At 47.5% G+C, this 24,403-nt stretch overlaps 1 protein-coding gene across 2 annotated transcripts in view; it reads left to right on the top strand.

The window, feature by feature from the left end:
* The window catches only part of mvp (major vault protein), a 45,879-nt gene that overhangs the window by 4,893 nt on the left and 16,583 nt on the right, over positions 1 to 24,403 (top strand). For both annotated transcript variants that reach the window (XM_073033512.1, XM_073033513.1), the window contains exons 5-16: positions 4,514 to 4,645; positions 12,002 to 12,096; positions 13,170 to 13,406; positions 13,600 to 13,725; positions 13,889 to 14,047; positions 15,025 to 15,281; positions 15,445 to 15,642; positions 16,713 to 16,857; positions 17,654 to 17,865; positions 18,297 to 18,413; positions 18,575 to 18,701; positions 19,067 to 19,255. In XM_073033512.1, the coding sequence (XP_072889613.1) occupies positions 4,514 to 4,645; positions 12,002 to 12,096; positions 13,170 to 13,406; positions 13,600 to 13,725; positions 13,889 to 14,047; positions 15,025 to 15,281; positions 15,445 to 15,642; positions 16,713 to 16,857; positions 17,654 to 17,865; positions 18,297 to 18,413; positions 18,575 to 18,701; positions 19,067 to 19,255 (1,994 nt within the window). The remainder of the gene's footprint in view (positions 1 to 4,513; positions 4,646 to 12,001; positions 12,097 to 13,169; positions 13,407 to 13,599; positions 13,726 to 13,888; positions 14,048 to 15,024; positions 15,282 to 15,444; positions 15,643 to 16,712; positions 16,858 to 17,653; positions 17,866 to 18,296; positions 18,414 to 18,574; positions 18,702 to 19,066; positions 19,256 to 24,403) is intronic.

Here is a 24,403-nt window from a genome sequence, read left to right as displayed (position 1 = left end):
TAATAATCCTAAAAATAATGACTAGTTGGGCACAGCGAGGGTCTGCATTTACCAACAATTACCTTTATTGGCTAAATTCACAAGCATGTGAATTTACACAACTGAATAACTGTGCACACCCACTATAAACATACAGATAGGGAAAGGTAATGCCCAGGAAAAGGAGTCTGCCCTGACTAGGCATTCTCTTGATCGTAATCTAATCTGTATGGGTGTGGCCCAAGGCTAGAAACAGTATTGCTTTATGGCTCTCTGTTCAGCCTTCTGACATAAGTAATATTGCTTTTGTTCTTTAGCAGATCAAGAAACAGTTCACAAAATGGCAGCTGCTGCATGAACACTCACAAAATGGTTGCCTCCATTCCTGCAAACACATGGCAAGAACAAAAGCATTGCCTTTGTCTGTTCCACTCTCCTTACCTCATTCCTCTTCACTGATTTCTGGATTTTAGTTCTTTCTAGCCAACAACATAATTTTAAGGTGTTTGGAGGAAAGTAATGGCAACAGTTACAGGGTTCAATTCTGTGGAAGCAAAAAGGAAATATGGATGGTAGCTTGTCTCCCAGGTGCCAGGGTGCAAGAGGTTTCTGGACGTGTCCACAATATCCTGAAAAGGGAGGGTGAGCAGCCAGAAGTCGTGGTATGTATTTGGTACCAGTGACATAGGTAGAAAAGGGGAGGAGGTCCTGAAAAAAGAACACAGGGAGTTAGGAAGGAAGCTGAGAAGCAGGACTTCAAGGGTAGTAATCTCGGGATTGCTGCCTGTGCCACGTGACAGTGAGGATAGGAGTAGAGTGAGGTGGCAGATTAAAGAGTGGCTGAAGAATTGGAGTGGGGGCAGGATTCAGATCTCTGGATAATTGGGAGTTCTGGGGCAGGTGGGACCTGTACAAAAAGGATGGGTTGGACTTGAATCTGAAGGGGGCCCAATATTCTTGCAGGCAAGTTTATTAGAGCTGTTGGGAGTAGTTAAAACTAATATGGCAGGGGATGGGAACCAGGATGACAGAGCTGAGGATCAGCTAGCAGGTTTACAAATAGATGATGGATGTAACATGAATGTAAGGAAGGACAAGCAATGATTGGGTACAAATGCAGGCAGAGTAAAGAGTTAATTTGTACTACAGAGGCAAAATTCAAAAGGGCGTAAAATGCACGACTGAAGGTGCTGTATTTGGATACTTGTTCCATTCGGAATAAGGTAGATGAACTTCTAGCGCAATTTGAGATTGGTCGATATGACATATGGGCATCACTGAGTTGTGGCTGAAAGATGGCCATAGCTGGGAGCTGAACATCAAAGGATATACATTGTATTGAAAGGACAGGCAGGAAGGGATAGGCAGTGGTGTGGCTCTGTTGGTAAGAGATGGAATTACATCTTTAGAAAGAGGTGACGTAGGGTCAGAGATTGTTGAATCTTTGTAAGAAATTGCAAGGGTAAAAAAAACATTACGGGAATCATATGTAGCCCTCCAACTAGTAGCCAAGATGTGGGTTGAGATTGTAAAGGGAGCTGGAAAGTGCATGTAATAAAGGTAATGACACAGTTGTAATGGGGGACTTCAATATGCAAGGGGATTGGGAAATTCAGGTTGATGTCGGATTGCAAGAGAGGGAATTTGTTGAATTGTAACTATATCACAATGGAATAAAGTGAATTATAGAAGCATGAGAGAGGAGCTTGCCTAGGTGGATTGGAAAGGATACTGGTACAGAGCAGAGCTGGCTGGAGTTTCTGGAAATAGTTCACAAAGTGCAGGATAGATATGTCCCACAAAGCAAGAAGTTCTCAAATGGCAGGAGTAGGCAACCGTGGCTGACAAAGGAAGTTAAGGACTGCATAAAAGCCAAGGAAAGAGCATATAAAGTAGCTAAAGTGAGTAGGAAGTTGGATGATTGGGAAGCTTTTAAAATCCAACAAAAGGCAACTAAAAAGCTATAAGAAGGGAAAAGATGAAATATGAGGGCAGACTAGCCAATAATATAAAGCAGGATACCAAAAGTTTTTTCAGTTATATAAAGAGTAAAAGGGAGGTGAGAGTTGATATTGGACCACTCAAAAATGACGCTGGTGAGGTAGTAATTGGGGACAAAGAATTGGCAGATGAACTTATTGGATTCTTTGCATCTGTCTCCACTGTGGAAGACACTTGCAGTGTACCAGAGGTCCGTGAGTGTCAGGGAGCAGGAGTGAGTGCCATTGCTATTACAAAGGAAAAAGTGCTAAGCAAACTGAAAGGTTTTAAGGTGGATAAGTCACCTGGACCAGATGGACTACTTCTGAGTCCTGAGAGAGTTTGCTGAAGAGGTACCCGATTCATTGGTCATGACCTTTCAAGAATTACTTGATCCTGGCATGGTCCTGGAGAACTGGAAGATTGCAAATATCACTCCACTCTTTAAGAAGGGAGGAAAGCAAAAGAAAGGAAATTATTGGCCAGTTAGCCTAACCTCAATGGTTGAGAAAGTGTTGGAGTCTATTATTAAGGATGAGGTTCAAAGGTTCACAGGTTCAATTTACTGTACAGTAATGTCAGAGAAATGTATACAATATACATCCTGAAATGATTTTTCTTTGCAAAACATCCACAAAAACGGAGAAGTGCCCCAAAGAGTGAACAACAGTTAAATGTTGGAACCCCAAAGTCCCCCCACCCCCGCGCGTAAGTGGCAGCGAGCAACAGTCCTCCTCCCCCCACCGGCAAAACAAAAAGCACACCCACTATCGAGCACAAGCGTGAGCTAGGCAGTAGCAAAGACACAGACCTTTCGGTTACCCCAAAGACTACCGCATTTCATCCGGCATTCAACAAACCACAGGTTCTCTCTCTCCCTAATAAGGGAGAGGGAGGTGCCCCCCATTTTCACAGTGAGCGGGAGTCATTACGATGTTAAAAAATCCGTTTCATTACTATTAATGAGCTCTGTGCCCGAAGATGTAAAGATCTCGGGTCTTTGGGCCCACAGTGAAAGATTTTCCAGCCTCCCCGACGACACACGGATCTCCTGCCGTGACATTGATCCTTGATCCACCCATCTCCAGAGCCCCAAGATCTTAGGCTTCCAAACACTAGGACACCTCTCAGACTGAGCCTTTGGTGTGCCGAACAACAGCCGGTCCTGAAATCCCTAGAAAGGGTCCCATTCCCGCAAAGCACCGAAGTCAGCATGTAACTCCAGGTCAGGGTCTTCAAAAGAACCTTGAAAGTGAATATAAAGATAATAAAGATGGAAGTAGAACTGTTTCCGAAGATGCAAGCAAAGGAGTTATCATTAGTGCCATCATAACTCCACCTCCATCTTGGTACTTGGAGACTAATGATAAAATAAGTCAAAGTCAGCATCGTTTCTGTAAAGGGAAATCTTGCCTGACAAGTCTGTTAGAGTTCTTCCAGGAAGTAACAAGCTGGGTAGATAAAGGAGAGGTAGTTGATGTCATTTACTTGGATTTTCAGAAGGCAAGATGCCACACATGAGACTACTTAACAAGATAAAATCCTATGGTGTTACAGGAAAGGTACTGGCATGGATAGAGGAATGGCTGACAGACAGGAGGCAGCGAGTGGGAATAAAAGGGGCCTTTTCTGATTGGCTGCCAGTGAGTAGTGGTGTCCCTCAGGGGTCAGTATTGGGACCTCAGGTTTTTCACATTGTTAATGGTTTAGATAATGGAATTGATGACTTTGTGGCGAAGTTTGCAGAAGATAGTTGGAGGGGTAGGTAGTGCTGAGGAAGCAATGCAATTGCAACCAGATTCAGACAAATTGGAAGAATGGGAAAAAATGTGGCAGATGGAATCCAGTGTGGATAAATATATAATAATGCATTTTAGTAAAAGGAACAATAATGTGGACAATTATCTAGATGGGGAGAAGGTTCAAACATCAGAGATGCAGAACTTAGGAGTTCTTTGGCAAGACTCCCAGAAGGTTAATTTATAGGTTGAATCTGTGGTAAAGAAAGCAAATGCAATGTTGGCATTTGTTTTAAGGGGAATAGAATATAAAAGCAAGAAGATCATGCTGAACCTTTATAAGATACAAAACAGGTCACTCGGAGTATTGTCAACAGTTTTGGGCCCCATATCTCAGAAAGGATGTGTTGTCATTGGAGAGAGTCCAGAGGAGATTCACAAGGATGATTCCAGAAATGAAGGGGTTAACATATGAGAAGTGTTTGGCAGCCTGTATTCACTGGAATTTAAAAGAATACGGGGGAAGGGGTTCTTATGATTTTATGATGTCAGAGGTAAGTTTTCTGTGCATACACACTACCAGGGCTGGTGGCAGAGGCAGATACATTAGAGACACAACAGTACCTTTGATATGCACATAGGTGAAAGAAAAATGGAGGGGCCATATAGGAGGGAAGGGTTAGATTGGTCTTGATGTAGGTTAAAATGTTGGCAGAACATCATGGTCTGAAGGGCCTGTACTGCACTGGCATGTTCTCTGTTCCATTGACACTGGTTATGTTTTGCCTCTCACCATACACCCACCTCTGAAACAGGAACCTACATCCCCCGGAAGGAGGTGGAAATTATACAGACCATCGAGGCCACAGTGATTCATCACAACCAAGCCATTCGTCTGAGAGCACGGAAGGAGACTAAAGATAGAGAGGGTCGTAATCGGGTGACAGGTGAGTGCAGACCCCTCCTCATTCACCCTCTCCTGGAAACCCCAGTCAAGAGGGATGGGTGATTGAGTCAGTCCTGGAGCCAATTGGGGGGGCGTGGGGTCGTGGCGATTAGAGGAAATAAACCTCTGTGTATGAGGGTAAGACACATGCTGTGAATGGTGGGGAGTGTCAAGGGACAGGGGAACCTCTGTGTATAAGGGTAAGACACATGCTGTGAATGGTGGGGAGTGTCAAGGGACAGGGGAACCTCTGTGTATAAAGGTAAGACACATGCTGTGAATGGTGGGGAGTGTCAAGGGACAGGGGAACCTCTGTGTATGAGGGTAAGACACATGCTGTGAATGGTGGGGAGTGTCAAGGGACAGGGGAACCTCTGTGTATAAGGGTAAGACACATGCTGTGAATGGTGAGGAGTGTCAAGGGACAGGGGAACCTCTGTGTATAAGGGTAAGACACATGCTGTGAATGGTGAGGAGTGTCAAGGGACAGGGGAACCTCTGTGTATAAGGGTAAGACACATGCCGTGAATGGTGAGGAGTGTCAAGGGGCAGGGGAACCTCTGTGTATAAGGGTAAGACACATGCCGTGAATGGTGAGGAGTGTCAAGGGGCAGGGGAACCTCTGTGTATGAGGGTAAGACACATGCCGTGAATGGTGAGGAGTGTCAAGGGGCAGGGGAACCTCTGTGTATGAGGGTAAGACACATGCTGTGAATGGTGGGGAGTGTCGAGGGACAGAGGGACCTCAGTGTACAAGGTTAGGGGACACCCTGTGAATGGTGGGATTCGAGGGAGTATTCATCCTCTTTAAATCAATGTTAACGTGAGTGACACAGCAATGTAGAGTTTAGCATATAGTGTGAACGACCTGGGTTTAATTCCCACCGCTGTCTGTACGTTCTCCTCATGACCGTATGGGTTTCCTCCCACATTCCAAAGATTGTATGGGTTAGTTGGTTAATTGGTCTATGTAAATTGTCATAGAAACATAGAAAATAGGTGGAGTAGGCCATTCGGCCCTTTGAGCCTGCACCGCCATTCAGTATGATCATGGCTGATCATCCAACTCAGAACCCTGTACCTGCTTTCTCTCCATACCCCCGATCCCTTTAGCCACAAGGGCCATATCTAACTTCCTCTTAAATATAGCCAATGAACCAGCCTCAACTGTGTCCTGTGGCAGAGAATTCCACAGATTCACCACTCTCTGTGTGAAGAAGATTTTCCTCATCTCGGTCCTAAAAGGCTTCCCCTTTATCCTTAAACTGTGACCCCTTGTTCTGGACTTCCCCGACATCGGAAACAATCTTCCTGCATCTAGCCTGTCCAATCCCTTTAGAATTTTATATGTTTCAAAAAGATCCCCCCTCAATCTTCTAAATTCCAGTGAGTTTAAGCCTAATCGATCCAATTTAGAATCTAAATTGTCCTGTGATTAGGCTGGGGTTAAATGGAGTGGCTCAGCTGGTTAGGCTGGAAGGGCCTGTTCCACAATATATCTCTAAATAACTTCCACTTGTCATCTTTAGACCAAATTGATGTGCAAGTCAACCTTGAGGGAAACCTGAACTGAGATACCCAAGCAGATTTTAGCACCTCCCATTTCTGAATTTGCTTCTCATGTAAAAAAATGTCTTTGCATTTTATTAACCTGGGATTCTGCAGGTACTGAAATCTAGAGCAACACACACAAAATGCTGGAGGAACTCAGCAGGTCAGGTAGCATCTATGGGTTGACATTTTAGGTTGAGACCCTTCATCAGAAGTGACATCAACTTCTCCATAGTTGCTTCTTGACCTGTTGAGTTCCTCCAGCATTTTGTGTGTTATTATGCCTTTTATTCCTGCCACAATCTGTAACCCTACACTTCCCCAGACTGTGTTCCAGTTGCCATCTCTTTGCCCACACTCCCAAATTGTGCTGCAATGCTCCCCATTTCTCCACTTTCTGTGTATTATGCACAATGCCATTGATCCTTCACTGGAATCATTAACATCTACATTAAAAAAGTTGTAGACCCAGTAATGACCCCCTGTGAAACTTAACTAGTCACTGGCAGCCATCCTGAAAAGGCCCCCCTTTTTCCCCACTCGCAGTCAGCCAATGCCTCCATGTTAGCACCTTGCCTCTAATACCATGGGCTCTCAGCTTGTTTGGTAGCCAGATGTGCGCCACTTTGTCAAAGGCCTTTTGAAAATACAAGTAAACAACATCCAGTGACTCTCCTTTGGCTCTCCTGCTCATTACCTATACAAAAAAATTTCACCAGATTGGTCCGGTGAGATTGTGCTGGCATCTTCCTATTTTATCAAAATGCTCCAAAATTTCACCCTTGATAATGGGCTCTAAAATTCAACCAGTTACTGAGTTCTGGCTACCCAGCTGATCATTACCAGCCTTTTATAATTCTCCCCCTTTAAACTGGGGTGTTATAATTGAGATTTGCACATCCTCTGGGACTCTCCCTGACCCCAGTGATTCCTGAATTACACAGGCGTGAGAGAGGGAGGGGACAGAGAGAAATCGGACAGACACGAGAGAGAGGATGGAGATGGGGGGGGGGGGTTCGCAGGGAGGGAGGGGACAGAGAGAGTTTGGACAGGTGCGAGAGAGGATGGAGATGGGGGGGGTCGCAGGGAGGGAGGGGATGGAGAGAGTTTGGACAGGTGCGAGAGAGAGGAAGGAGATGGTGAGGAAGGGGACAGAGGGAGATTGGATGGGCGTGTGAGAGGGGAAGGAGACAGAGATTAGACACGCATGAGAGAGAGGGGAAGGAGACGTGGTGGGAGGGAGGAAGGGACAGAGATTGGACAGGTGCAAGAGAGAAAGGAGGCAGTGAGAGATTAGATGGAGGGGAGGGGGCAGTATACGAGAGGAGGGAGGGATGAGGCGAGGGGGTGAAATAGGGTGGGAGAGCAGAGAGCGAATGGAAAATGACCTTGCAGCAGTTAACAGATACTTAACATTCACAGAGAAAAAATTAATAATAAGTACTTTATTGATCCTGAGTGGGAAATTCTTCCGTTATAGCAGCAATATCTAAAAACACACTTAGCAGTGTGCAGATTTAACTAATAGAGTACAGAATAATAATTTACCAAAGTGCAAAAAGCAGAAATTACACATAATTTTACAAGAGAGAATGCAATTAGAACAAAAGCAAGTACTGCAATGGATACAAAATGGTCACAGTGTTACTGTACTGAGATGGTGCTTCTAATTGTGCCAGTTGGTTCAAGAACCGAATGGTTGAAGAGAAGTCGCTGTTCCTGAATCTGGTGGTGTGGGACTTCAGGCTTCTGTACCTCCTGCCCGATGGGAGCTGTGAGAAGATAGTAGGGATCTCCAATGGTGGAAGTTGTTCAGCCCTTCCTGTAGGTACTCCTGATGACAGGGAGGGATTAGTCTGAGATGTACTGGGCTGGTGTACTACTTTCTGCAGCTTCTTACATTTATGAATTGCCATCTCAGACCATGATGTGACCAATAAGGACTTTTCCAACAGAAGATCTGTAGAAGTTTGTTAAAGTGTTGGTGACAAACCGAACCTACTAAGACAGTAAAGACACTGGCCTGCCATCCTTGTGAGCTGAGCCCAGTTAGATCATCCGAGATGTTAACACCCTGGGAATTAAAGCTATTGAGTCTTTCCATGCCAGATCCCCCATTGTAGACTGGGTCACGTTCACCTTCCTTCTTCCTTGTAATTCTGTCAGTGAGTTAGGCCCAGGACAGGTCACTCGAGACTGAGCAGGTTACTGCTCAGAGATTTAAGATGCTGACTCTTTCCACCACCCATTTCCCCCAATTAAGGCTTGTGCAGGTTCAGCCTCCCTCTTTAGACAATAGGTGCAGAAGTAGACCATTCGGCCCTTCGAGCCTGCACCATCATTTTGAGATCATGGCTGATCAACTACTATCAATACCCGGTTCCTGCCTTGTCCCCATATCCCTTGATTCCCCTATCCATAAGATACCTATCTAGCTCCTTCTTGAAAGCATCCAGAGAATTGGCCTCCACTGCCTTCCGAGGCAGTGCATTCCAGACCCCCACAACTCTCTGGGAGAAGAAGTTTTTCCTTAACTCTGTCCTAAATGACCTACCCCTTATTCTCAAACCATGCCCTCTGGTACTGGACTCTCTCAGCATCTGGAACATATTTCCTGCCTCTATCTTGTCCAATCCCTTAATAATCTTATATGTTTCAATCAGATCCCCTCTCAATCTCCTTAATTCCAGCGTGTACAAGCCCAGTCTCTCTAACCTCTCTGCGTAAGACAGTCCAAACATCCCAGGAATTAACCTCGTGAATCTATGCTGCACTTCCTCAACAGCCAGGATGTCCTTCCTTAACCCTGGAGACCAAAACTGTACACAATACTCCAGGTGTGGTCTCACCAGGGCCCTGTACAAATGCAAGAGGATTTCCTTGCTCTTGTACTCAATTCCCTTTGTAATAAAGGCCAACATTCCATTAGCCTTCTTCACTGCCTGCTGCACTTGCTCATTCACCTTCAGTGACTGATGAACAAGGACTCCGAGATCTCTTTGTATTTCTCCTTTACCCAACTCTACACCGTTCAGATAATAATCTGCCTTCCTGTTCTTACTCCCAAAGTGGATAACCTCACACTTATTCACATTAAACGTCATCTGCCAAGTATCTGCCCACTCACCCAGCCTATCCCAAGTCACCCTGAATTCTCCTACCATCCTCATCACATGTCACACTGCCACCCAGCTTAGTATCATCAGCAAATTTGCTGATGTTATTTTCAATGCCTTCATCCAAATCATTTATGTAAATTGCAAACAGCTGTGGTCCCAATACCAAGCCCTGTGGCACCCCACTAGTCACCACCTGCCATTCTGAGAAACACCCATTCACCGCTACCCTTTGCTTTCTATCTGCCAATCAGTTTTCTATCCATGTCAATGTCTTCCCCCCGATGCCCTGAGCTTTGATTTTACCCACCAATCTCCTATGTGGGACCTTATTAAATGCCTTCTAAAAATCGAGGTACACTACATCCACTGGATCTCCCCCATCTAACTTCCTGGTTACATCCTCGAAAAACTCCAACAGATTAGTCAAGCATGATTTACCCTTGGTAAATCCATGCTGGCTCGGCCCAATCCTATCACTGCTATCTAGATATGCCACTATTTCATCCTTAATAATGGACTCTAGCATCTTCCCCACCACCGATGTCAGGCTGACAGGTCGATAGTTCTCTGTTTTCTCCCTCCCTCCTTTCTTAAAAAGTGGGATAACATTAGCCATTCTCCAATCCTCAGGAACTGATCCTGAATCTAAGGAACATTGGAAAATGATTACCAATGCATCCGCAATTTCCAGGGCCACCTCCTTTAGTACCCTAGGATGCAGACCATCTGGACCTGGGGATTTGTCAGCCTTCAGTCCCATCAGTCTACTCATCACCGTTTCCTTCCTAATGTCAATCTGTTTCATTTCCTCTGTTACCCTATGTCCTTGGCCCATCCATACATCTGGGAGATTGCTTGCGTCTTCCCTAGTGAAGACAGATCTAAAGTACTTATTAAATTCTTCTCCATAAGAATTTCTGTTTCCCATAACAATTTCACCCAATTCATTCTTCAAGGGCCCAACATTGTTCTTAACTATCTTCTTTCTCTTCACATACCTAAAAAAGCTTTTGCTATCTTCCTTTATATTCCTAGCTAGCTTGCGTTCGTACCTCATTTTTTCTCCCCGTATTGTTAAGTTCTGTTGTTCCTTAAAAACTTCCCAATCATCTGTCCTCCCACTCACCTTAGCTCTGTCATACTTCCTTTTTTTTTTAATGCTATGCAATCTCTGACTTCCTTTGTCAACCACTGTGGCCCCTTTCCCCCCTTTGAATCCTTCCTTCTCTGAGGGATGAACTGATTTTGCACCTTGTGCATTATTCCCAAGAATACCTGCCATTGCTGTTCCACTGTCTTTTCTGCTAGGCTATCCGTCCAGTCAACTTTGGCCAGCTCCTCCCTCATGGCTCCATAGTTTCCCCTGTTCATCTGTAACACTGACACCTCCGAGCTGCCCTTATCCTTCTCAAATTGCAGATAAAAACTTATCATATTATGATCACTACCTCCTAATGGCTCCCTTACTGCAAGATCGCTTATCAAATCCTGTTCATTACATAACACTAAATCCAGAATAGTCTTTCTGAAATCAACAATTAGCTCTTTAGTTTTGCTGACAGTGATGAAGAGGTTGTTAAAGACACCACTTAGACAGGTGTCCTACTTTGCTCTGGTATGCTGCCTGGCAGATTAGATGAGGTAAGAGAGATAGAGGGGACCTTTACCCAATGGCAGGGTGGGAGCCATTTGGCAGACTGAGGTAAAATCAGGAATGTAGTAGTAATTAATTTTGGATGGTTACTTTACAATTCTGAAGTATTACTGGCATTTAAGATGGAGATTCTATTGGCTATTAATACCTTTATTACATAGTGTGATTGGTGGTTGATGTGAGGTTGCCTATTGGCCAATATCTGTATCCATCTAGACCATTTCTGTGTAAAGTGGCATTTCTTTGCTCGGTCTGCAGGACAATGTGGTGATAGTGGCCGTACTGCTCTTATTCTGCCTTCTGCCCCTTCAGTCCTGATGAAGGGTCTCTGTCTGAGACATCGACAGTTTATTCTTCTCCATAGACACGGCCTGACCTGCTGAGCCCTGCAGCATTTTGTACACATTGCTCTGTGTTTCTCGCATCTGCAGAATCTCTTGGGCTTTTGAGAGTCATTTTATCAGCAAAGACAGGGTCTGGAAGGGAAGGAGAGATGGGGGGGTGGGGGGTGGAGGGAGAGGAGGTGGTGGAGGAGGGGAGAGGGGAGGGATGGAGAGTGATTAGACAGAGGGGGTGGAGAGGGAACCGAGAGGGATTAAACAGGGAGTGGGGAGGGTCGGAGAGGGATCAGACGGAGTGATATTAGACAGGAAGGGGGATGGACGGAGAGAGATTAGACAAAGGGAGAGGGGAAGGGACAGAGAGATTAGACAGTGAGTGAGGGGAGGGAACGGAGAAGGATTAGCAGGGAGAGGGGAGGGATGGAGTGGGATTAGACAGGGATGGAGAGGGAATAAACAGAGGGGGAGGAGACAGGGAGAAGGGAGCAACGGGGGGGAATACAGAGAGGGATTAGATAGACAGGGAGAGGGGAGGGACAGAGTGGGATTAGGGTGTGGGGAGGGACAGAGAAGGATTAGATGGCTGGGGAGAGTGAGAGACAAGGGCACAAACTAAAAGGATCATGACTCTAGTCACCTTCACAGTCACTGGTTCATTTCTCACACCCTCTCCCTGTTTCTTTTCCCCACAGGGGAGGAATGGCTGGTTCAGAAGGTGGGGGCATATCTCCCAGGTGTGTATGAGGAGGTACTGACTGTCGTGAATGCCTACATCCTGACCGAGAAGGTGAGAGGCCATAGGAGGGAGGTGGGTGAGAGGGAGATGTGTCTCTAGGGAGAATCTTCAACGTTCAAAGAAAGTACTGTTATTAAAGTATGTATACTTCATACAATGTTAAGATTCATCTCCTAACAGGCAGCCAGAAAATAAACAACCAAATAGAACCCATTTAAAAGAAAGACCATTCAGCATCCAGTGTGCAGAAACTAACAAACTGTGCAAAGAACAAAAGAAAGAAAATAACATTCATAAATGAAGTTCATGAAAGTGAGTCCCCAGTCCCTAGCCACAAAGCCCATTGTCACTGCAGACGATTCAGGAGCCCATTGATTGCAGGCCACAGCCTCAACAGTCTGACCTTTTCAATGTGGCTCAGTACTTAAATCAGCCTAACCAGGTAGTTCTTCACTCATGAACCCAGGATTTATTGCTTCAATTCGGCCTATACTTGACCTTTTCAATTCGGCCCAGGGCTTAAATCAATCAACTCTCAGGTCTTTCCTTGTTATCGGGCCCAGTCATGGACCCATCACCTGCGATCACCTTGCCTCAGTTCTGTCGCTTTGAATTGCCAAAAAGTCCACTCCAGCAATGGCCAAAGATTGGCTCATTCCCTGCTCTCATGCCCAGGCCATGACTCCTCAATTCAGACCATACACACCATGCTGCAGTGATTCAGCAACTTAGAATTAGCACCACAAAAATGCCAGGTCATACAGACGATTCAAAAGTTCAATTCCAAAAGGGAAGTTACAGTGATAGTATCTAAGGATCATAACAGAAGAGGAAGGAGACGGTATTGACACTGTACAGTACTGTGACTGTAAGAGGAAAGGAGGGACCTGGCTGAGATTGACATTGGAAGGACACTCACACAGGTAAAAGGATAGGAAAAGAGGGAAACAGGCCAAGCATAGCCTGATGATACTGATCTAGTTTGGAATTTGAGACAAAAGAGTCCGGATGGAATGAAGGGCCTGTTCTGTGCTTTATGACCAACACATTGCCTTTGTCCTTCCCATCTTTCTTTCACCCCTTGTCCCTCCACCCCTCACACCCTGTCTGTCCCTCCTCCACAGAGAGCTCTCCACCTACGGGCACTGCAGACTTTCAAGGATTTCCGAGATCGGACCAGGCGGACAGGCGAGGAATGGCTGGTGACACTGGAGGATGCGGAGGCCTACATCCCGGGAGTGTACGAGGAGGTGGTGAGAGTGGTGGACGTCACCACACTAGGCAGCCGCCAGTACTGTGTGGTCCTCGACCCTGTGGGCATAGACGGCAAACTGCAGCTGGGGCAGAAACTGGTGGTCAAGGTCAGGGTTGCTGCCCGCTCTCTCCAAGCTCCCTTGTCTGTCTTCTTTCCCTCCTTACCGTGCCCCCCCCAGTCTCTCCCCTCCTTCCTGTGCCCCCCCCAGTCTCTCCCCTCCTTCCCGTGCCCCCAGTTTCCGCCCTTCCCCCTCCCTGGTGCCCCCATTTCACCCTCAGCCTGTGTGTGCTTTACCTCAGGGAGAGAAGTCGTTTTTCCTTCGCCCTGGTGAGCAGCTGGAGGACGGGATCCGGGACACCTATGTCCTGTCCGAGGAGCAGGGTCTGGTACTACGGACGGTTGAGGGTTTTGACGATAAGGATGCTGTGAGTGACTGCACCTGAACAAGCTCTGTACCACACCCCCTCTCTTCACCACTTTGCTCCTTTGCCTGACCTCTCTCTTTTCCCCTTTCACTTCTCACCACCCTCCTTCCCTTTCTTCCATTCCCCAGCATGCTCACTCACTCTCTTCCCCCTGTCCCCACAGGAGGGTAAGGTGATCCCTCGAAAGCCTGGGGACCGATGGATGATCCGGGGTCCTGTGGACTATGTCCCACCAGTAATGGTGGAGGTGGTGTCACTTCGCCAGGCTATTCCCCTTGACCAGAACGAGGGTATTTACGTCCGAGACAACAAGAGTGGCAAGGTATGGGGAAGGACCTTCTGCTGGGGTGTAGAGCAGTACAGGCCCTTTGACCCACAACGTTGTGATGATCTTTTAACCTACTCCAAGATCAATCTAACCCTTCCCTCCGCACACAGTTCTCCATTTCTCCATCATCCGTCTGCCTATCTAAGAGTTTAAGTGCCGTAAATGTATCTTCCTCTACCACCACTTCTGCCAGTACGTTCCAGTTTAAGAAAAGAACTTACCTCTGACATTCCCCCTATACTTTCATCTAATTACCTTAAAATTCTAGCATCTTGTATTATCCATTTCCACCCTGGGTAAAAGTCTCTGGCTATCCACTACTATACACCAATATCAAGTCACCTCTCATCCTCCTGTCAGGCTTTTATCTTCTGTCAGATGGAAAGGGGCGAGAGAGAATGTCTGGGCTGGGTTGAATCTTTGATTTACCGAAGCATCAGGAAGTGTATTCGTTGTCCAAGGAGGAGAGGCTGGTTTCTGTGATGTGCTGTGTTGTGACCACAATTCTCTGCAGTTGCTTGCACTTACAGGCAGCACAGTTGCCTTATTAAGCTGTGATGCATCTGGAAAGGATATATAACAGTATATTGGTAAATTTGGTGATGGTTGCTGGAGTCATGCCAAATTTCTACCTTACTGTGAAGATTCCTGAAGGAGAGGGATGAGGGTTGGTAATGTCCTGCTAGGAGCTGGGCAGATGTGTACTAATTGTAATACTCCATGTTCTCTCTCCTTGCCCCCTCTTGTCACTCCTCCCTCTTTCCTTACCCCCTCCCATTATCCTCTGCCTTTCATTACCTTCCTTGTTCGATCTTGTTACCCACCCGGTTTCGTTTTCCCTTTCTGATTGTCCCCCCTTACCTTTTCACTCATTTATTGCTCCCTTTCGGTACCCCTCACTCCATTTCTCCTTGCATCCCTCCTTTATTACAACTCCTCTTTCTGCCCCCTCCTCCCCATTGTCCCTCCAGGTGCGTGCAGTGATTGGTCAGACCTATATGCTGACCCAGGATGAGGAGCTCTGGGCCAAAGTGCTGCCCCCAACTGTGGAGGAGCTGCTGTGTCTGGACAAGAACCCAGTACTGGACCGTAGTGGCCCAGCCCGGGATGTGGGAGTGGGCAATAGTGGAGAGGAGGCCACGAGGAGGGATCCCACTTGTGTGGTCACCTTCCGTGTCCCCCACAATGCCGCCGTCCAGATCTATGACTTCAGTAGCAAGGCAGCCAGGTGGGAGCCTCGCCCTTCATTCACACTCCACCCTTGACTCTTATCCTCACTCTCCCTCCTTTCTATTCTCCCCGTTGCCCTCACACTCCCCCACCCATCCTCATCACCCTCAGCCTCCATCCTCTTTCCTCCTTTAACACCCTCCTTTCACCCCCTCCCCCAGGGTGGTGTTCGGGCCGGACTTGGTGATTCTGGGACCCGATGAGCAGTTCACGGTGCTCAGTCTGTCTGGAGGACGTCCCAAGCGGCCAGGGGTGGTGCGCTCCATCTGTCTGCTGCTAGGTCCCGATTTCTGCACTGACATCGTTGTGGTCGAGACAGCTGATCACGCTCGCCTCCAGCTCCAACTCGCCTACAACTGGTGAGGAATAGAGAGAAGAGGAATGGGGGGGGGGGTGTCTCTCTCATCTCTTCAACACAGGAACAGGCCCTCAAGTGAGGAATAGAGGGGAGGGGAACGGTGGGGGGGGGGGGGGGAAGTCTCTCGTCTCTACAACACAGGAACAGGCCCTTCGACCCACATTATCTGTGCTGATTAGGGGGCCAAATGAAACTAAATCCGTTCAGCCTATGCAGATCTCTCCATTCCCTGTACATCTAAGTACCTTTCTAAGGGTCTGTTAACATCGCTATCGTTTTTGCTTCTGCCACCACCCCTGGCAGCACATTGCTGGCACCTACCACTCTGTATTTGAAAAAACACAAACAATTGCTGGCCCTACACACCTCCTTTGAACTTTTCCCCTGGTCATTTTAAATTCATGCCCTCTAATATTAAACATTTTCACCCGGGGGGGGGGGGGGTGGAGATACCAGATGTCTGCTCTATCTGAACCTCTCATCTTGTAAACCTCTATCAGATCTCTCCTCAGCCTCCACCATTCCAGAGAAAGCAATACAAGTTTCTCTGACCTCTCCTCATAGCTCAGGCCCTCAAATCCAGGCAGCATCCTGGTGAACATCTTTTGCACCTTCTAAAAAGCCCCTACTCTTCCCGTAGCGGGGCAACCAGAACTAGATGCAGCTGGACCAGAGGTTTATAAAGCTGCAACATAACTTCCTGACTTTTGAACTCAGTGCCTCAACTAATAAAGACAAACATGCTGTACACCTTCCTTACCACCCTGTCAACCTGTGTGGCCACCTTCAGGGAGCTGTTGGCATTGTCCCCAGGGTCCTGCCATTAACTGTGCCCTGTCCCTTTACATTTGACCTCCCAAAGTGCGATACCTCACACTTACTGAGATCAAACTCCATCTGCCATTTCTTTACCCATATCTGATTTTCAGAATCTGTCATGAAACTTGCTAAATTCATGGTTCTATCTTACCATGATAGCAAGCTGAGTCTTGGTAGGGGTTTGGTGGAAGAGGGTGGGGGAAGACACTCTCCTGCCTCTCCCTGACCCATTCCCTCACCTCTGCCCCTCAGGCACTTTGACGTGTCAGATCACAGTGATCCTAAAGAGGCAGCCAAGATCTTCAGCGTGCTGGACTTTGTGGGGGATGCCTGCAAGGCCATTGCCTCTCGAACCCGGGGGGCTGTGGCTGCTGTGCAGTTCGACGACTTTCACAAGGTGAGGTGGCTTGGAGAAGGAAGCAACATTGGGGGAGGTGTTGACACCACTAACCAGGTCTCTAGGTCTCTCTGCTACCTCTTCCTTTCCCTGCCACTGTCTTTCTTTCACTGCTCCCCTCTCTGCAGGCCACAGTCCCAGCCTCACCCTGTGGAGACTGTAGTGAACGTTGTGGAGCAGTGAGCAGAACCGGACCAACCCTCACCCTGGTCACAATACCCAGCCTTTTCAATCTGTCCAGCCAGGTGTTTAAATTGTCAAAGCATCGGCTCATTTGTTGGTCTAAGACTTGGGCCCTGATGCTTCGATACACTCTGGGCCTGGACCCCGCTGCCACAATCTCGCCTATACCAGACCTTTTCAAATCGGCCTGGTGCTTAGCTTGATCCATCCTCACTCTTGGTTTAGGTGGGTGGGCTCTGAAATTCCTCTGCTCTGACCGTTCTCTGCTTCACACACCCTGACTCTGTCTCACCATGACTTGACCTTGCTCCGATCACTTCTCGAACTTGCTTCAATGTCGCTCCACCTTTGCCACACCTGCACAGCTCAACCCTTGAGTCAGCCTCTCCTTAGCTTGTGTCTTCATTGTTTGCAGTAATTGTTTACCAAAATTTTGCACAAAAGTGTTATAAAGTAGTTAAATTTCTTGCTCTATGAACAGCCAGTAAGCTGCCTGTCTTCAGTAGCGCCCTTAAACTGGAAGAGCCTGGAACAACTCTCACTCTGCATCCCCCACCCTCACCTCCTCTCTCCTCCCCTCCTCCGTTCCTGCCCTTCTCTCCTCTTCCTACAGAACTCGGCCCGGATAATCCGTTCGGCGGTGTTTGGCTTTGATGGGGAGCTGAAGGTGAGGGACCGGCTCGTGTTTTCACAGAATAACCTGTGTATCACCAGCGTGGACATACAGGCGGTGGAGCCTGTTGATCAGAGAACCCGTGATGCACTGCAGAAGAGTGTTCAGTTGGCCATCGAGATCACCACTAACGCACAGGAGGCTGCGGCCAGGTCCGTGCAGTGATAGTGCAAGGGTGGAAGAGGATGGGTGGGTGATGAGGGAAGAAGGAAGGACATGGATGAGTGAAGAAGAGGTGGGAAGGAGAGGAGGGGGAGGAAGGAACTGGATGAGGAGAGGAAGTGGAGGGCAGGATGAGGAGGAAGGCAGGGAGAAGGGTGAGGAGGGGAGGAGGACAGGGAAAAGATGAGGAAGAGAAGGGAGAAGATGAGGAGGGGAAGGATGAGGAAAAGAGGGTGGAGATGAGGAGTGGAACTGAGTAGAGGGAAAGAGGGGGAGTCAAGAGAAGGTGGGTGATAAGGGGATGGAGAGTGAGGGTGGTGTAGGAGCTGGGAGTGGGTGAGGAGTGAGAAGAGGGTAGTTGGGAGTATGTGGTTACTTCCCTGGAGGGGTTGACTCCAGGATCTCTCTCCCTGATCCCCAGACATGAGGCAGAGCGTCTGGAACAGGAGGCCAAGGGTCGTCTGGAGCGTCAACGTATCCTCGATCAGGCGGAGGCAGAGCGAGTTCGCAAGGAGCTGCTTGAACTGGAGGCCAACAGGTCTGTCCGTATCCCCCCCCCACCCCGTCTGTCCGCATTCTCCCCCGCTCATGTGCCCCTTCCCCTGCCTGTCCGCTACCCTTGACCATCCCTACACCATGACCCATCCTGCTGTCTGTCCAATCCCCACCCCCTTCACTGACCCACCTCTGTTTCCACAGCATGGCAGTGGAGAGCACAGGCGCTGCTAAGGCAGAGGCACAATCGAGGGCAGAGGCGGCGAGGATCGAGGGTGAGGGAGCTGTCCTACAGGCCAGGCTGAAGGCCCAGGCACTGGACATCGAAACCGTGAGTGATATTCCACCACCCTCTGGACTGCTGAGAACCCCACACTCCCACCAGCCCACGCCCCCTTCTGAGATCCTGACTGCCGAATCCCCCACCAACACCCCCAACCATAGAGATACCCACCTACCCAGACTGCCGTCATCCTCTCACTGTCGAGAATTGGAAATAGAGATTTTCTCCACTGTGTGTGAGAGAGATACCTGAACTCTTCCTTGTCTCATCCCCTCCCCACTCCCCCAACCCTCCCCTGCTCTGCCCCTTCTCTCTGCCTCTTCTCTTTCCCTCTCTGCCTCTTCTCTTTCTCCATCTCCCTCTCCACCCCCACATTTTTCCTGCTGTTTACCTTTAACCCCCCCCTCCACCAGGACGCTGAGCTCCTGCGACTTACCAAGGCTCGGGAGCAGGAGCTGAAGTACATGGAGGCGCAGAACCGCCTAGAAGTGGAAAAAAACCTCCAGTTGGCCCAGGTGGAATCTAAGCGCTTTCAGGAGATGGTACAGGCCATTGGCCCCGAGACCATTCGGGCCATTGCCGTGTCTGGGCCTGAACTTCAGGTACAACTATGCTTCCCCTCTCACCATCAATGCTTATGGGTCAGAAGCTTTGCCTTCTCAAATTGCAGGATGAATTCTATCATGTTATGATCACTGGCCCCAAAGGTTTTTATACATTAAACTCTTAATCAATTCCGGTTCATTACACACACCCAATTCAGAGTAGCTGATCCCCAAGTGAGCTCAACCATGAGCTGCTCTAAAAGGCATTCTACAAATTCCTCCTCTTCAGATCCAACCTGACTTTTCCAATTACCTCATATTGAAATCCCCAGTGACTATCACCCTCTTTCTAATGATTTTACATTGCAACTCATCCTGTTGTTGGCCTATCATCAACCATTTCTCACTACATGTTGCCTTTGTTTGTAAACCAACTAGCCCTCAGCCCTAAACCAGCTAATCTTTAGCCCTATATGCTGGTTCCCAACCCCCTGCCAAATTAGTTTAAACCCTCCTGAACAGCTCTAGCAAACCTGCCCAGAGGGATATTGGTTCTCCCCCCCACCTCAGGTTCAGATGTAACCCATCTCTTCTGTATAGGTTGTACCTTCCCCAGAAGAGAACTCAATGATCCAGAAATCTGAAGCCCTGCCCCATGCACCAGTTCTTTAGTCATGCATTAATTCCTTTCTTAACCTCACTGGCGCTGGCACAGGCAGCAATCCAGAGATTACCAACCTGGAGGTCCTGCTTTTCAACTTTCTGCCAAGCTCCCTAACATCTCTCTTCTGGACCTTCTCACCTTTCATACCTATTTCATAGGTACTAATATGTACCAAGAATTCTGTCTGCTCACATAGAAACATAGAAAACCTACAGCACAATACAGGCTCTTCGGCCCACAAAGTTGTGCCGAACACGTCCCTACTTTAGAAATTAGTAGGCTTACCTATAGCCCTCTATTTTACTAAGTTCCGTGTACCTATCTAAAAGTCTCTTAAAAGACCCTATTGTATCCGTCTCCACCAACGTTGCTGGCAGCCTATTCCACGCACTCACCACTCTGACCCCTGACATCTCCTCTGTACCTACTCCCTAGCACCTTAAATCTGTGTCCTCGTGACAACCATTTCAGCCCTGGGAAAAAGCTTCTGACTATCCACATGATCAATGCCTGTCATCATCTTGTACACCTCTATCAGGTCACCTCTCATCCTCCTTTGCTCCAAAGAGAAAAGGCATGCTCCCTAATTCAGGCATCGTCCTTGTAAATCTCCTCTGCACCCTTTCTATGATTTCCAAATCCTTCCTGTAGTGAGGCAACCAGAACTGAGCACAGTACTCCATGTGGGGTCTGACTAGGGTCCTATATAGCTGCAACATTATCTCTCGGCTCCTAAATTCAATTCCACAATTGATGAAGGCCAATACACCGTATGCCTTCTTAACCACAAAGACAACCTGCACAGCTGCTTTGAGCATCCTATGGATTCAGACCTCAAGATCCCTCTGATCCTCCAAACTGCCAAGAGTCTTACCATTAATACTATATTCTGCCATCATATTTGACCTACCAAAATGAACTACTTCACACTTATCTAGGTTGAATTCCATCTGCCACTTCTCAGCCCAGTTTTGCATCCTATCAATTTTCCACTGTAACCTCTGACAGCCCTCCACACTATCCACAACACCTCCAACCTTTGCATCATCAGCAAACTTACTGACCCATCCCTTTAGAATGTTCCCCTTCATGTTCCCCTTCATGTTCCCCTTTAGAATGCCATGGACCCGGTCTGACACATCCCTGACTCTGGTATGTGGGAGGCAACACACCAACTGGGTCTCTACCATGCCTGCAGAATCTCATCTCTGTCCTTCCAACTTTGGGATCTATCACTACTGCAGTCCTCTGTACCTCTCTTCTCAGCCACAGCCCGAGACCTGATTGCTGCGGCTCCCGAGAGATCATCACTCTCAACGGTATCCAAAGTGGTATACTTATTATTGAAGGGAATGGCAAAAGGGGGACTCTGCATTGGCTGCCCATTTCCCTTCCTTCTCCTGACAGTCACCCAATTATCTGCCTCCTGCAACCTGGGGGTTGACTACCTCCATGTAGCCATCTATCACTTCCGCAGTCTCCCATATGAGACTAAGATTATTAAGCTGCATTTCCTTCCAGTTTCTTAACACGTTCTCTGAGGAGTTGCAGCTCGGTGCACCTGGTACAGTTGTGGTTATCCAAGAACCTGGAGCTCTCACGCAATAACCACATCTCACACAAAGAACAGAACACAGCCCCTGGAACCATTCTCACTGCACAAACTGTGCCCCAAATGAAAAGTAATTAAGAAACTTACCAAGTACTTACCTTGCCAAAGCTTGATGAGCCAAAGCCACTCCTGACCTGGCCCATCCACACAATGAAACTAAACATCCTAAATCCTGTACCCAGTGCCCTGACTGATGAAGACCAAAGTGCCAAACACTTTCACCACCCTGTCTACCTGTGACTCCATTTTCAGGGAACCTCAGTCCCTCTGTTCTACAACAATCCCCTAAGTCCTCTCGTCCACTGTGAAACATTTGGGATAAATCCAAAGTGAAGAATTACTCAGTTAGTCAGGATAGAGTTTGAAACTGATGGGGAATTATTCAGTGAGTGAGGCAGGGTCTGTGGATAGAGTTTGACACAGATAGGGAATTACTCAGTGAGTCAGGCAGGGCTTGTGAGGAAAGATTGGCATGGCCAATCTGGACATCGGGAGTTTTGAAAGGTAGCGACTTCAATCAGGTCCACTGCCTAAGTACAAAATTAGCAACGGGTTGCTACAGCGAGAAAGAGCATTGATCAGCAATCAATCCATATTTCGGATTGATTAGCAAGAGCAAATTAAAAGGGCAAGTGCAGCGGCCATCATCTGAGTGGACAGAGTCGGAGTGGTGATCTTGAGGCTTAGCTCTTTAAGGCTTCTGCAAGGAGAGGCTTCAGTCAGAGAAAGCAAAGAAAAGCTGAAGGTTAAGTTTTGTTTTTCCTTCCCTTTATATCTGCTTAGTAGGATAGTAGAGATGCTAGGCAGGATAGCTGAATGCTCCTTTTGCAGGAGATATAGGACAGCAGGGAGATGCCTAGAGTTCCTGATGACAACTATGAGAGGTGCATCCAGCTGCATAGAAACATAGAAAACCTACAGCACAATACAGGCCCTTTGGCCCACAAAGTTGTGCCAGACATGTCCCTACCTTAGAAATTACTAGGCTTACCCATCTCTCTATTTTTCTCATGTACCTATCCAAAAGTCTCTTAAAAGACCCTATCGTATCTGCATCCATCACCGTTGCCGGCAGCCCATTCCATGCACTCACCACTCCCTGAGTAAAAAACTTACCCCTGAAATTTCCTCTGTACCTACTCCCCAGCACCTTAAACCTGTGTCCTCTTCTGGCAGCCATTTCAGCCCTGGGAAAAAGCCTGACTGTCCACATGATGAATGCCTCTCATCATCTTATACACCTTTATCAGGTCACCTCTCGTCCTCCCTCACTCCAAGGAGAAAAGGTTGAGTTCACTCAACCTATTCTCATAAGGCATGCTCCCCAATCCAGGCAACGTCCTTGTAAAGCAGCAGAGATACCGAGGAACAGATTGGGAGGCAGATTTTGGAAAGGTGCAAAAATAACAGGGTTGTTATCATGGGTGACTTTAACTTCCCTAATATTGATTGGCACTTGATTAGTTCCAAGGGTTTAGATGGGGCAGAGTTTGTTAAGTGTGTCCAGAATGGATTCCTGTCACAGTATGTTGACAGGCTGACTAGGGGGAATGCCATACTAGATCTAGTATTAGGCAACGAACCAGGTCAGGTCACAGATCTGTCAGTGGGTGAGCATCTGGGGGACAGTGATCACCACTCCCTAACCTTTAGCATTATCATGGAAAAGGATAGAACCAGAGAGGACAGGAAAATTTTTAATTGGGGAAGGGCAAATTATGAGGCTATAAGGCTAGAACTTGTGGGTGTGAATTGGGATGATGTTTTTGCAGGGAAATGTACTATGGACATGGGGTCGATGTTTAAGGATCTCTTGCAGGATGTTAGGGATAAATTTGTCCCGGTGAGGAAGATAAAGAATAGTAGGGTGAAGGAACCATAGGTGACAAGTGAAGTGGAAAATCCAGTCAGGTGGAAGAAGGCAGCATACATGAGGTTTAGGAAGCAAGGATCAGATGGGGCTATCGAGGAATATAGGGTAGCAAGAAAGGAGCTTAAGAATGGGCTGAGAAGAGCAAGAAGGGGGCATGATAAGGCCTTAGCGAGTAGGGTAAAGGAAAACCTCAAGGCATTCTTCAATTATGTGAAGAACAAAAGGATGACAGGAGTGAAGGTAGGACCGATTAGAGATACAAGTGGGAAGATGTGCCTGGAGGCTGTGGAAGTGAGCAAGGTCCTTAATGAATACTTTTCTTCAGTATTCACCACTGAGAGGGAACTTGATGATGGTGAGGACAATACGAGTGAGGTTGATGTTCTGGAGCATGTTGATATTAAGGGAGAGGAGGTGTTGGCGTTGTTAAAATATATTAGGATGGATAAGTCCCTGGGGCCTGACGAAATATTCCCCAGGCTGCTCCACGAGGCAAGGGAAGAGATTGCTGAACCTCTGGCTAGGATCCTTATGTCCTCGTTGTCCATGGGAATGGTACCGGAGGATTGGAGGGAGGCGAATGTTGTCCCCTTGTTCAAAAAAGGTAGTAGGGATAGTCCAGGTAATTATAGACCAGTGAGCCTTATGTCTGTGGTGGGAAAGCTGTTGGAAAAGATTCTTAGAGATAGGGTCTATGGGCATTTAGAGAATCATGGTCTGATCAGGGACAGTCAGCATGGCTTTGTGAAGGGCAGATCGTGCCTAACAAGCCTGATAGAGTTCTTTGAGGGGGTAACCAGGCATATAGATGAGGGTAGTGCAGTGGATGTGATCTACATGGATTTTAGTAAGGCATTTGACAAGGTTCCATATGGTAGGCTTATTCAGAAAGACTAGTTAGAAAGTCTAGTTAGGCCACACTTGGAGTACTGTGTCCAGTTCTGGTCGCCTCACTATAGGAAGGATGTGGAAGCATTGGAAAGGGTACAGAGGAGATTTACCAGGATGCTGCCTGGTTTAGATAGTATGGATTATGATCAGAGATTAAGGGAGCTA

Source organism: Hemitrygon akajei, chromosome 31, assembly GCF_048418815.1.
Source record: "Hemitrygon akajei chromosome 31, sHemAka1.3, whole genome shotgun sequence".
NCBI classification, from domain to species: Eukaryota; Metazoa; Chordata; class Chondrichthyes; order Myliobatiformes; family Dasyatidae; genus Hemitrygon; species Hemitrygon akajei.
Note: the sequence above shows the minus strand (reverse complement) of the source record. Positions and strands in the feature narration are given on the sequence as shown.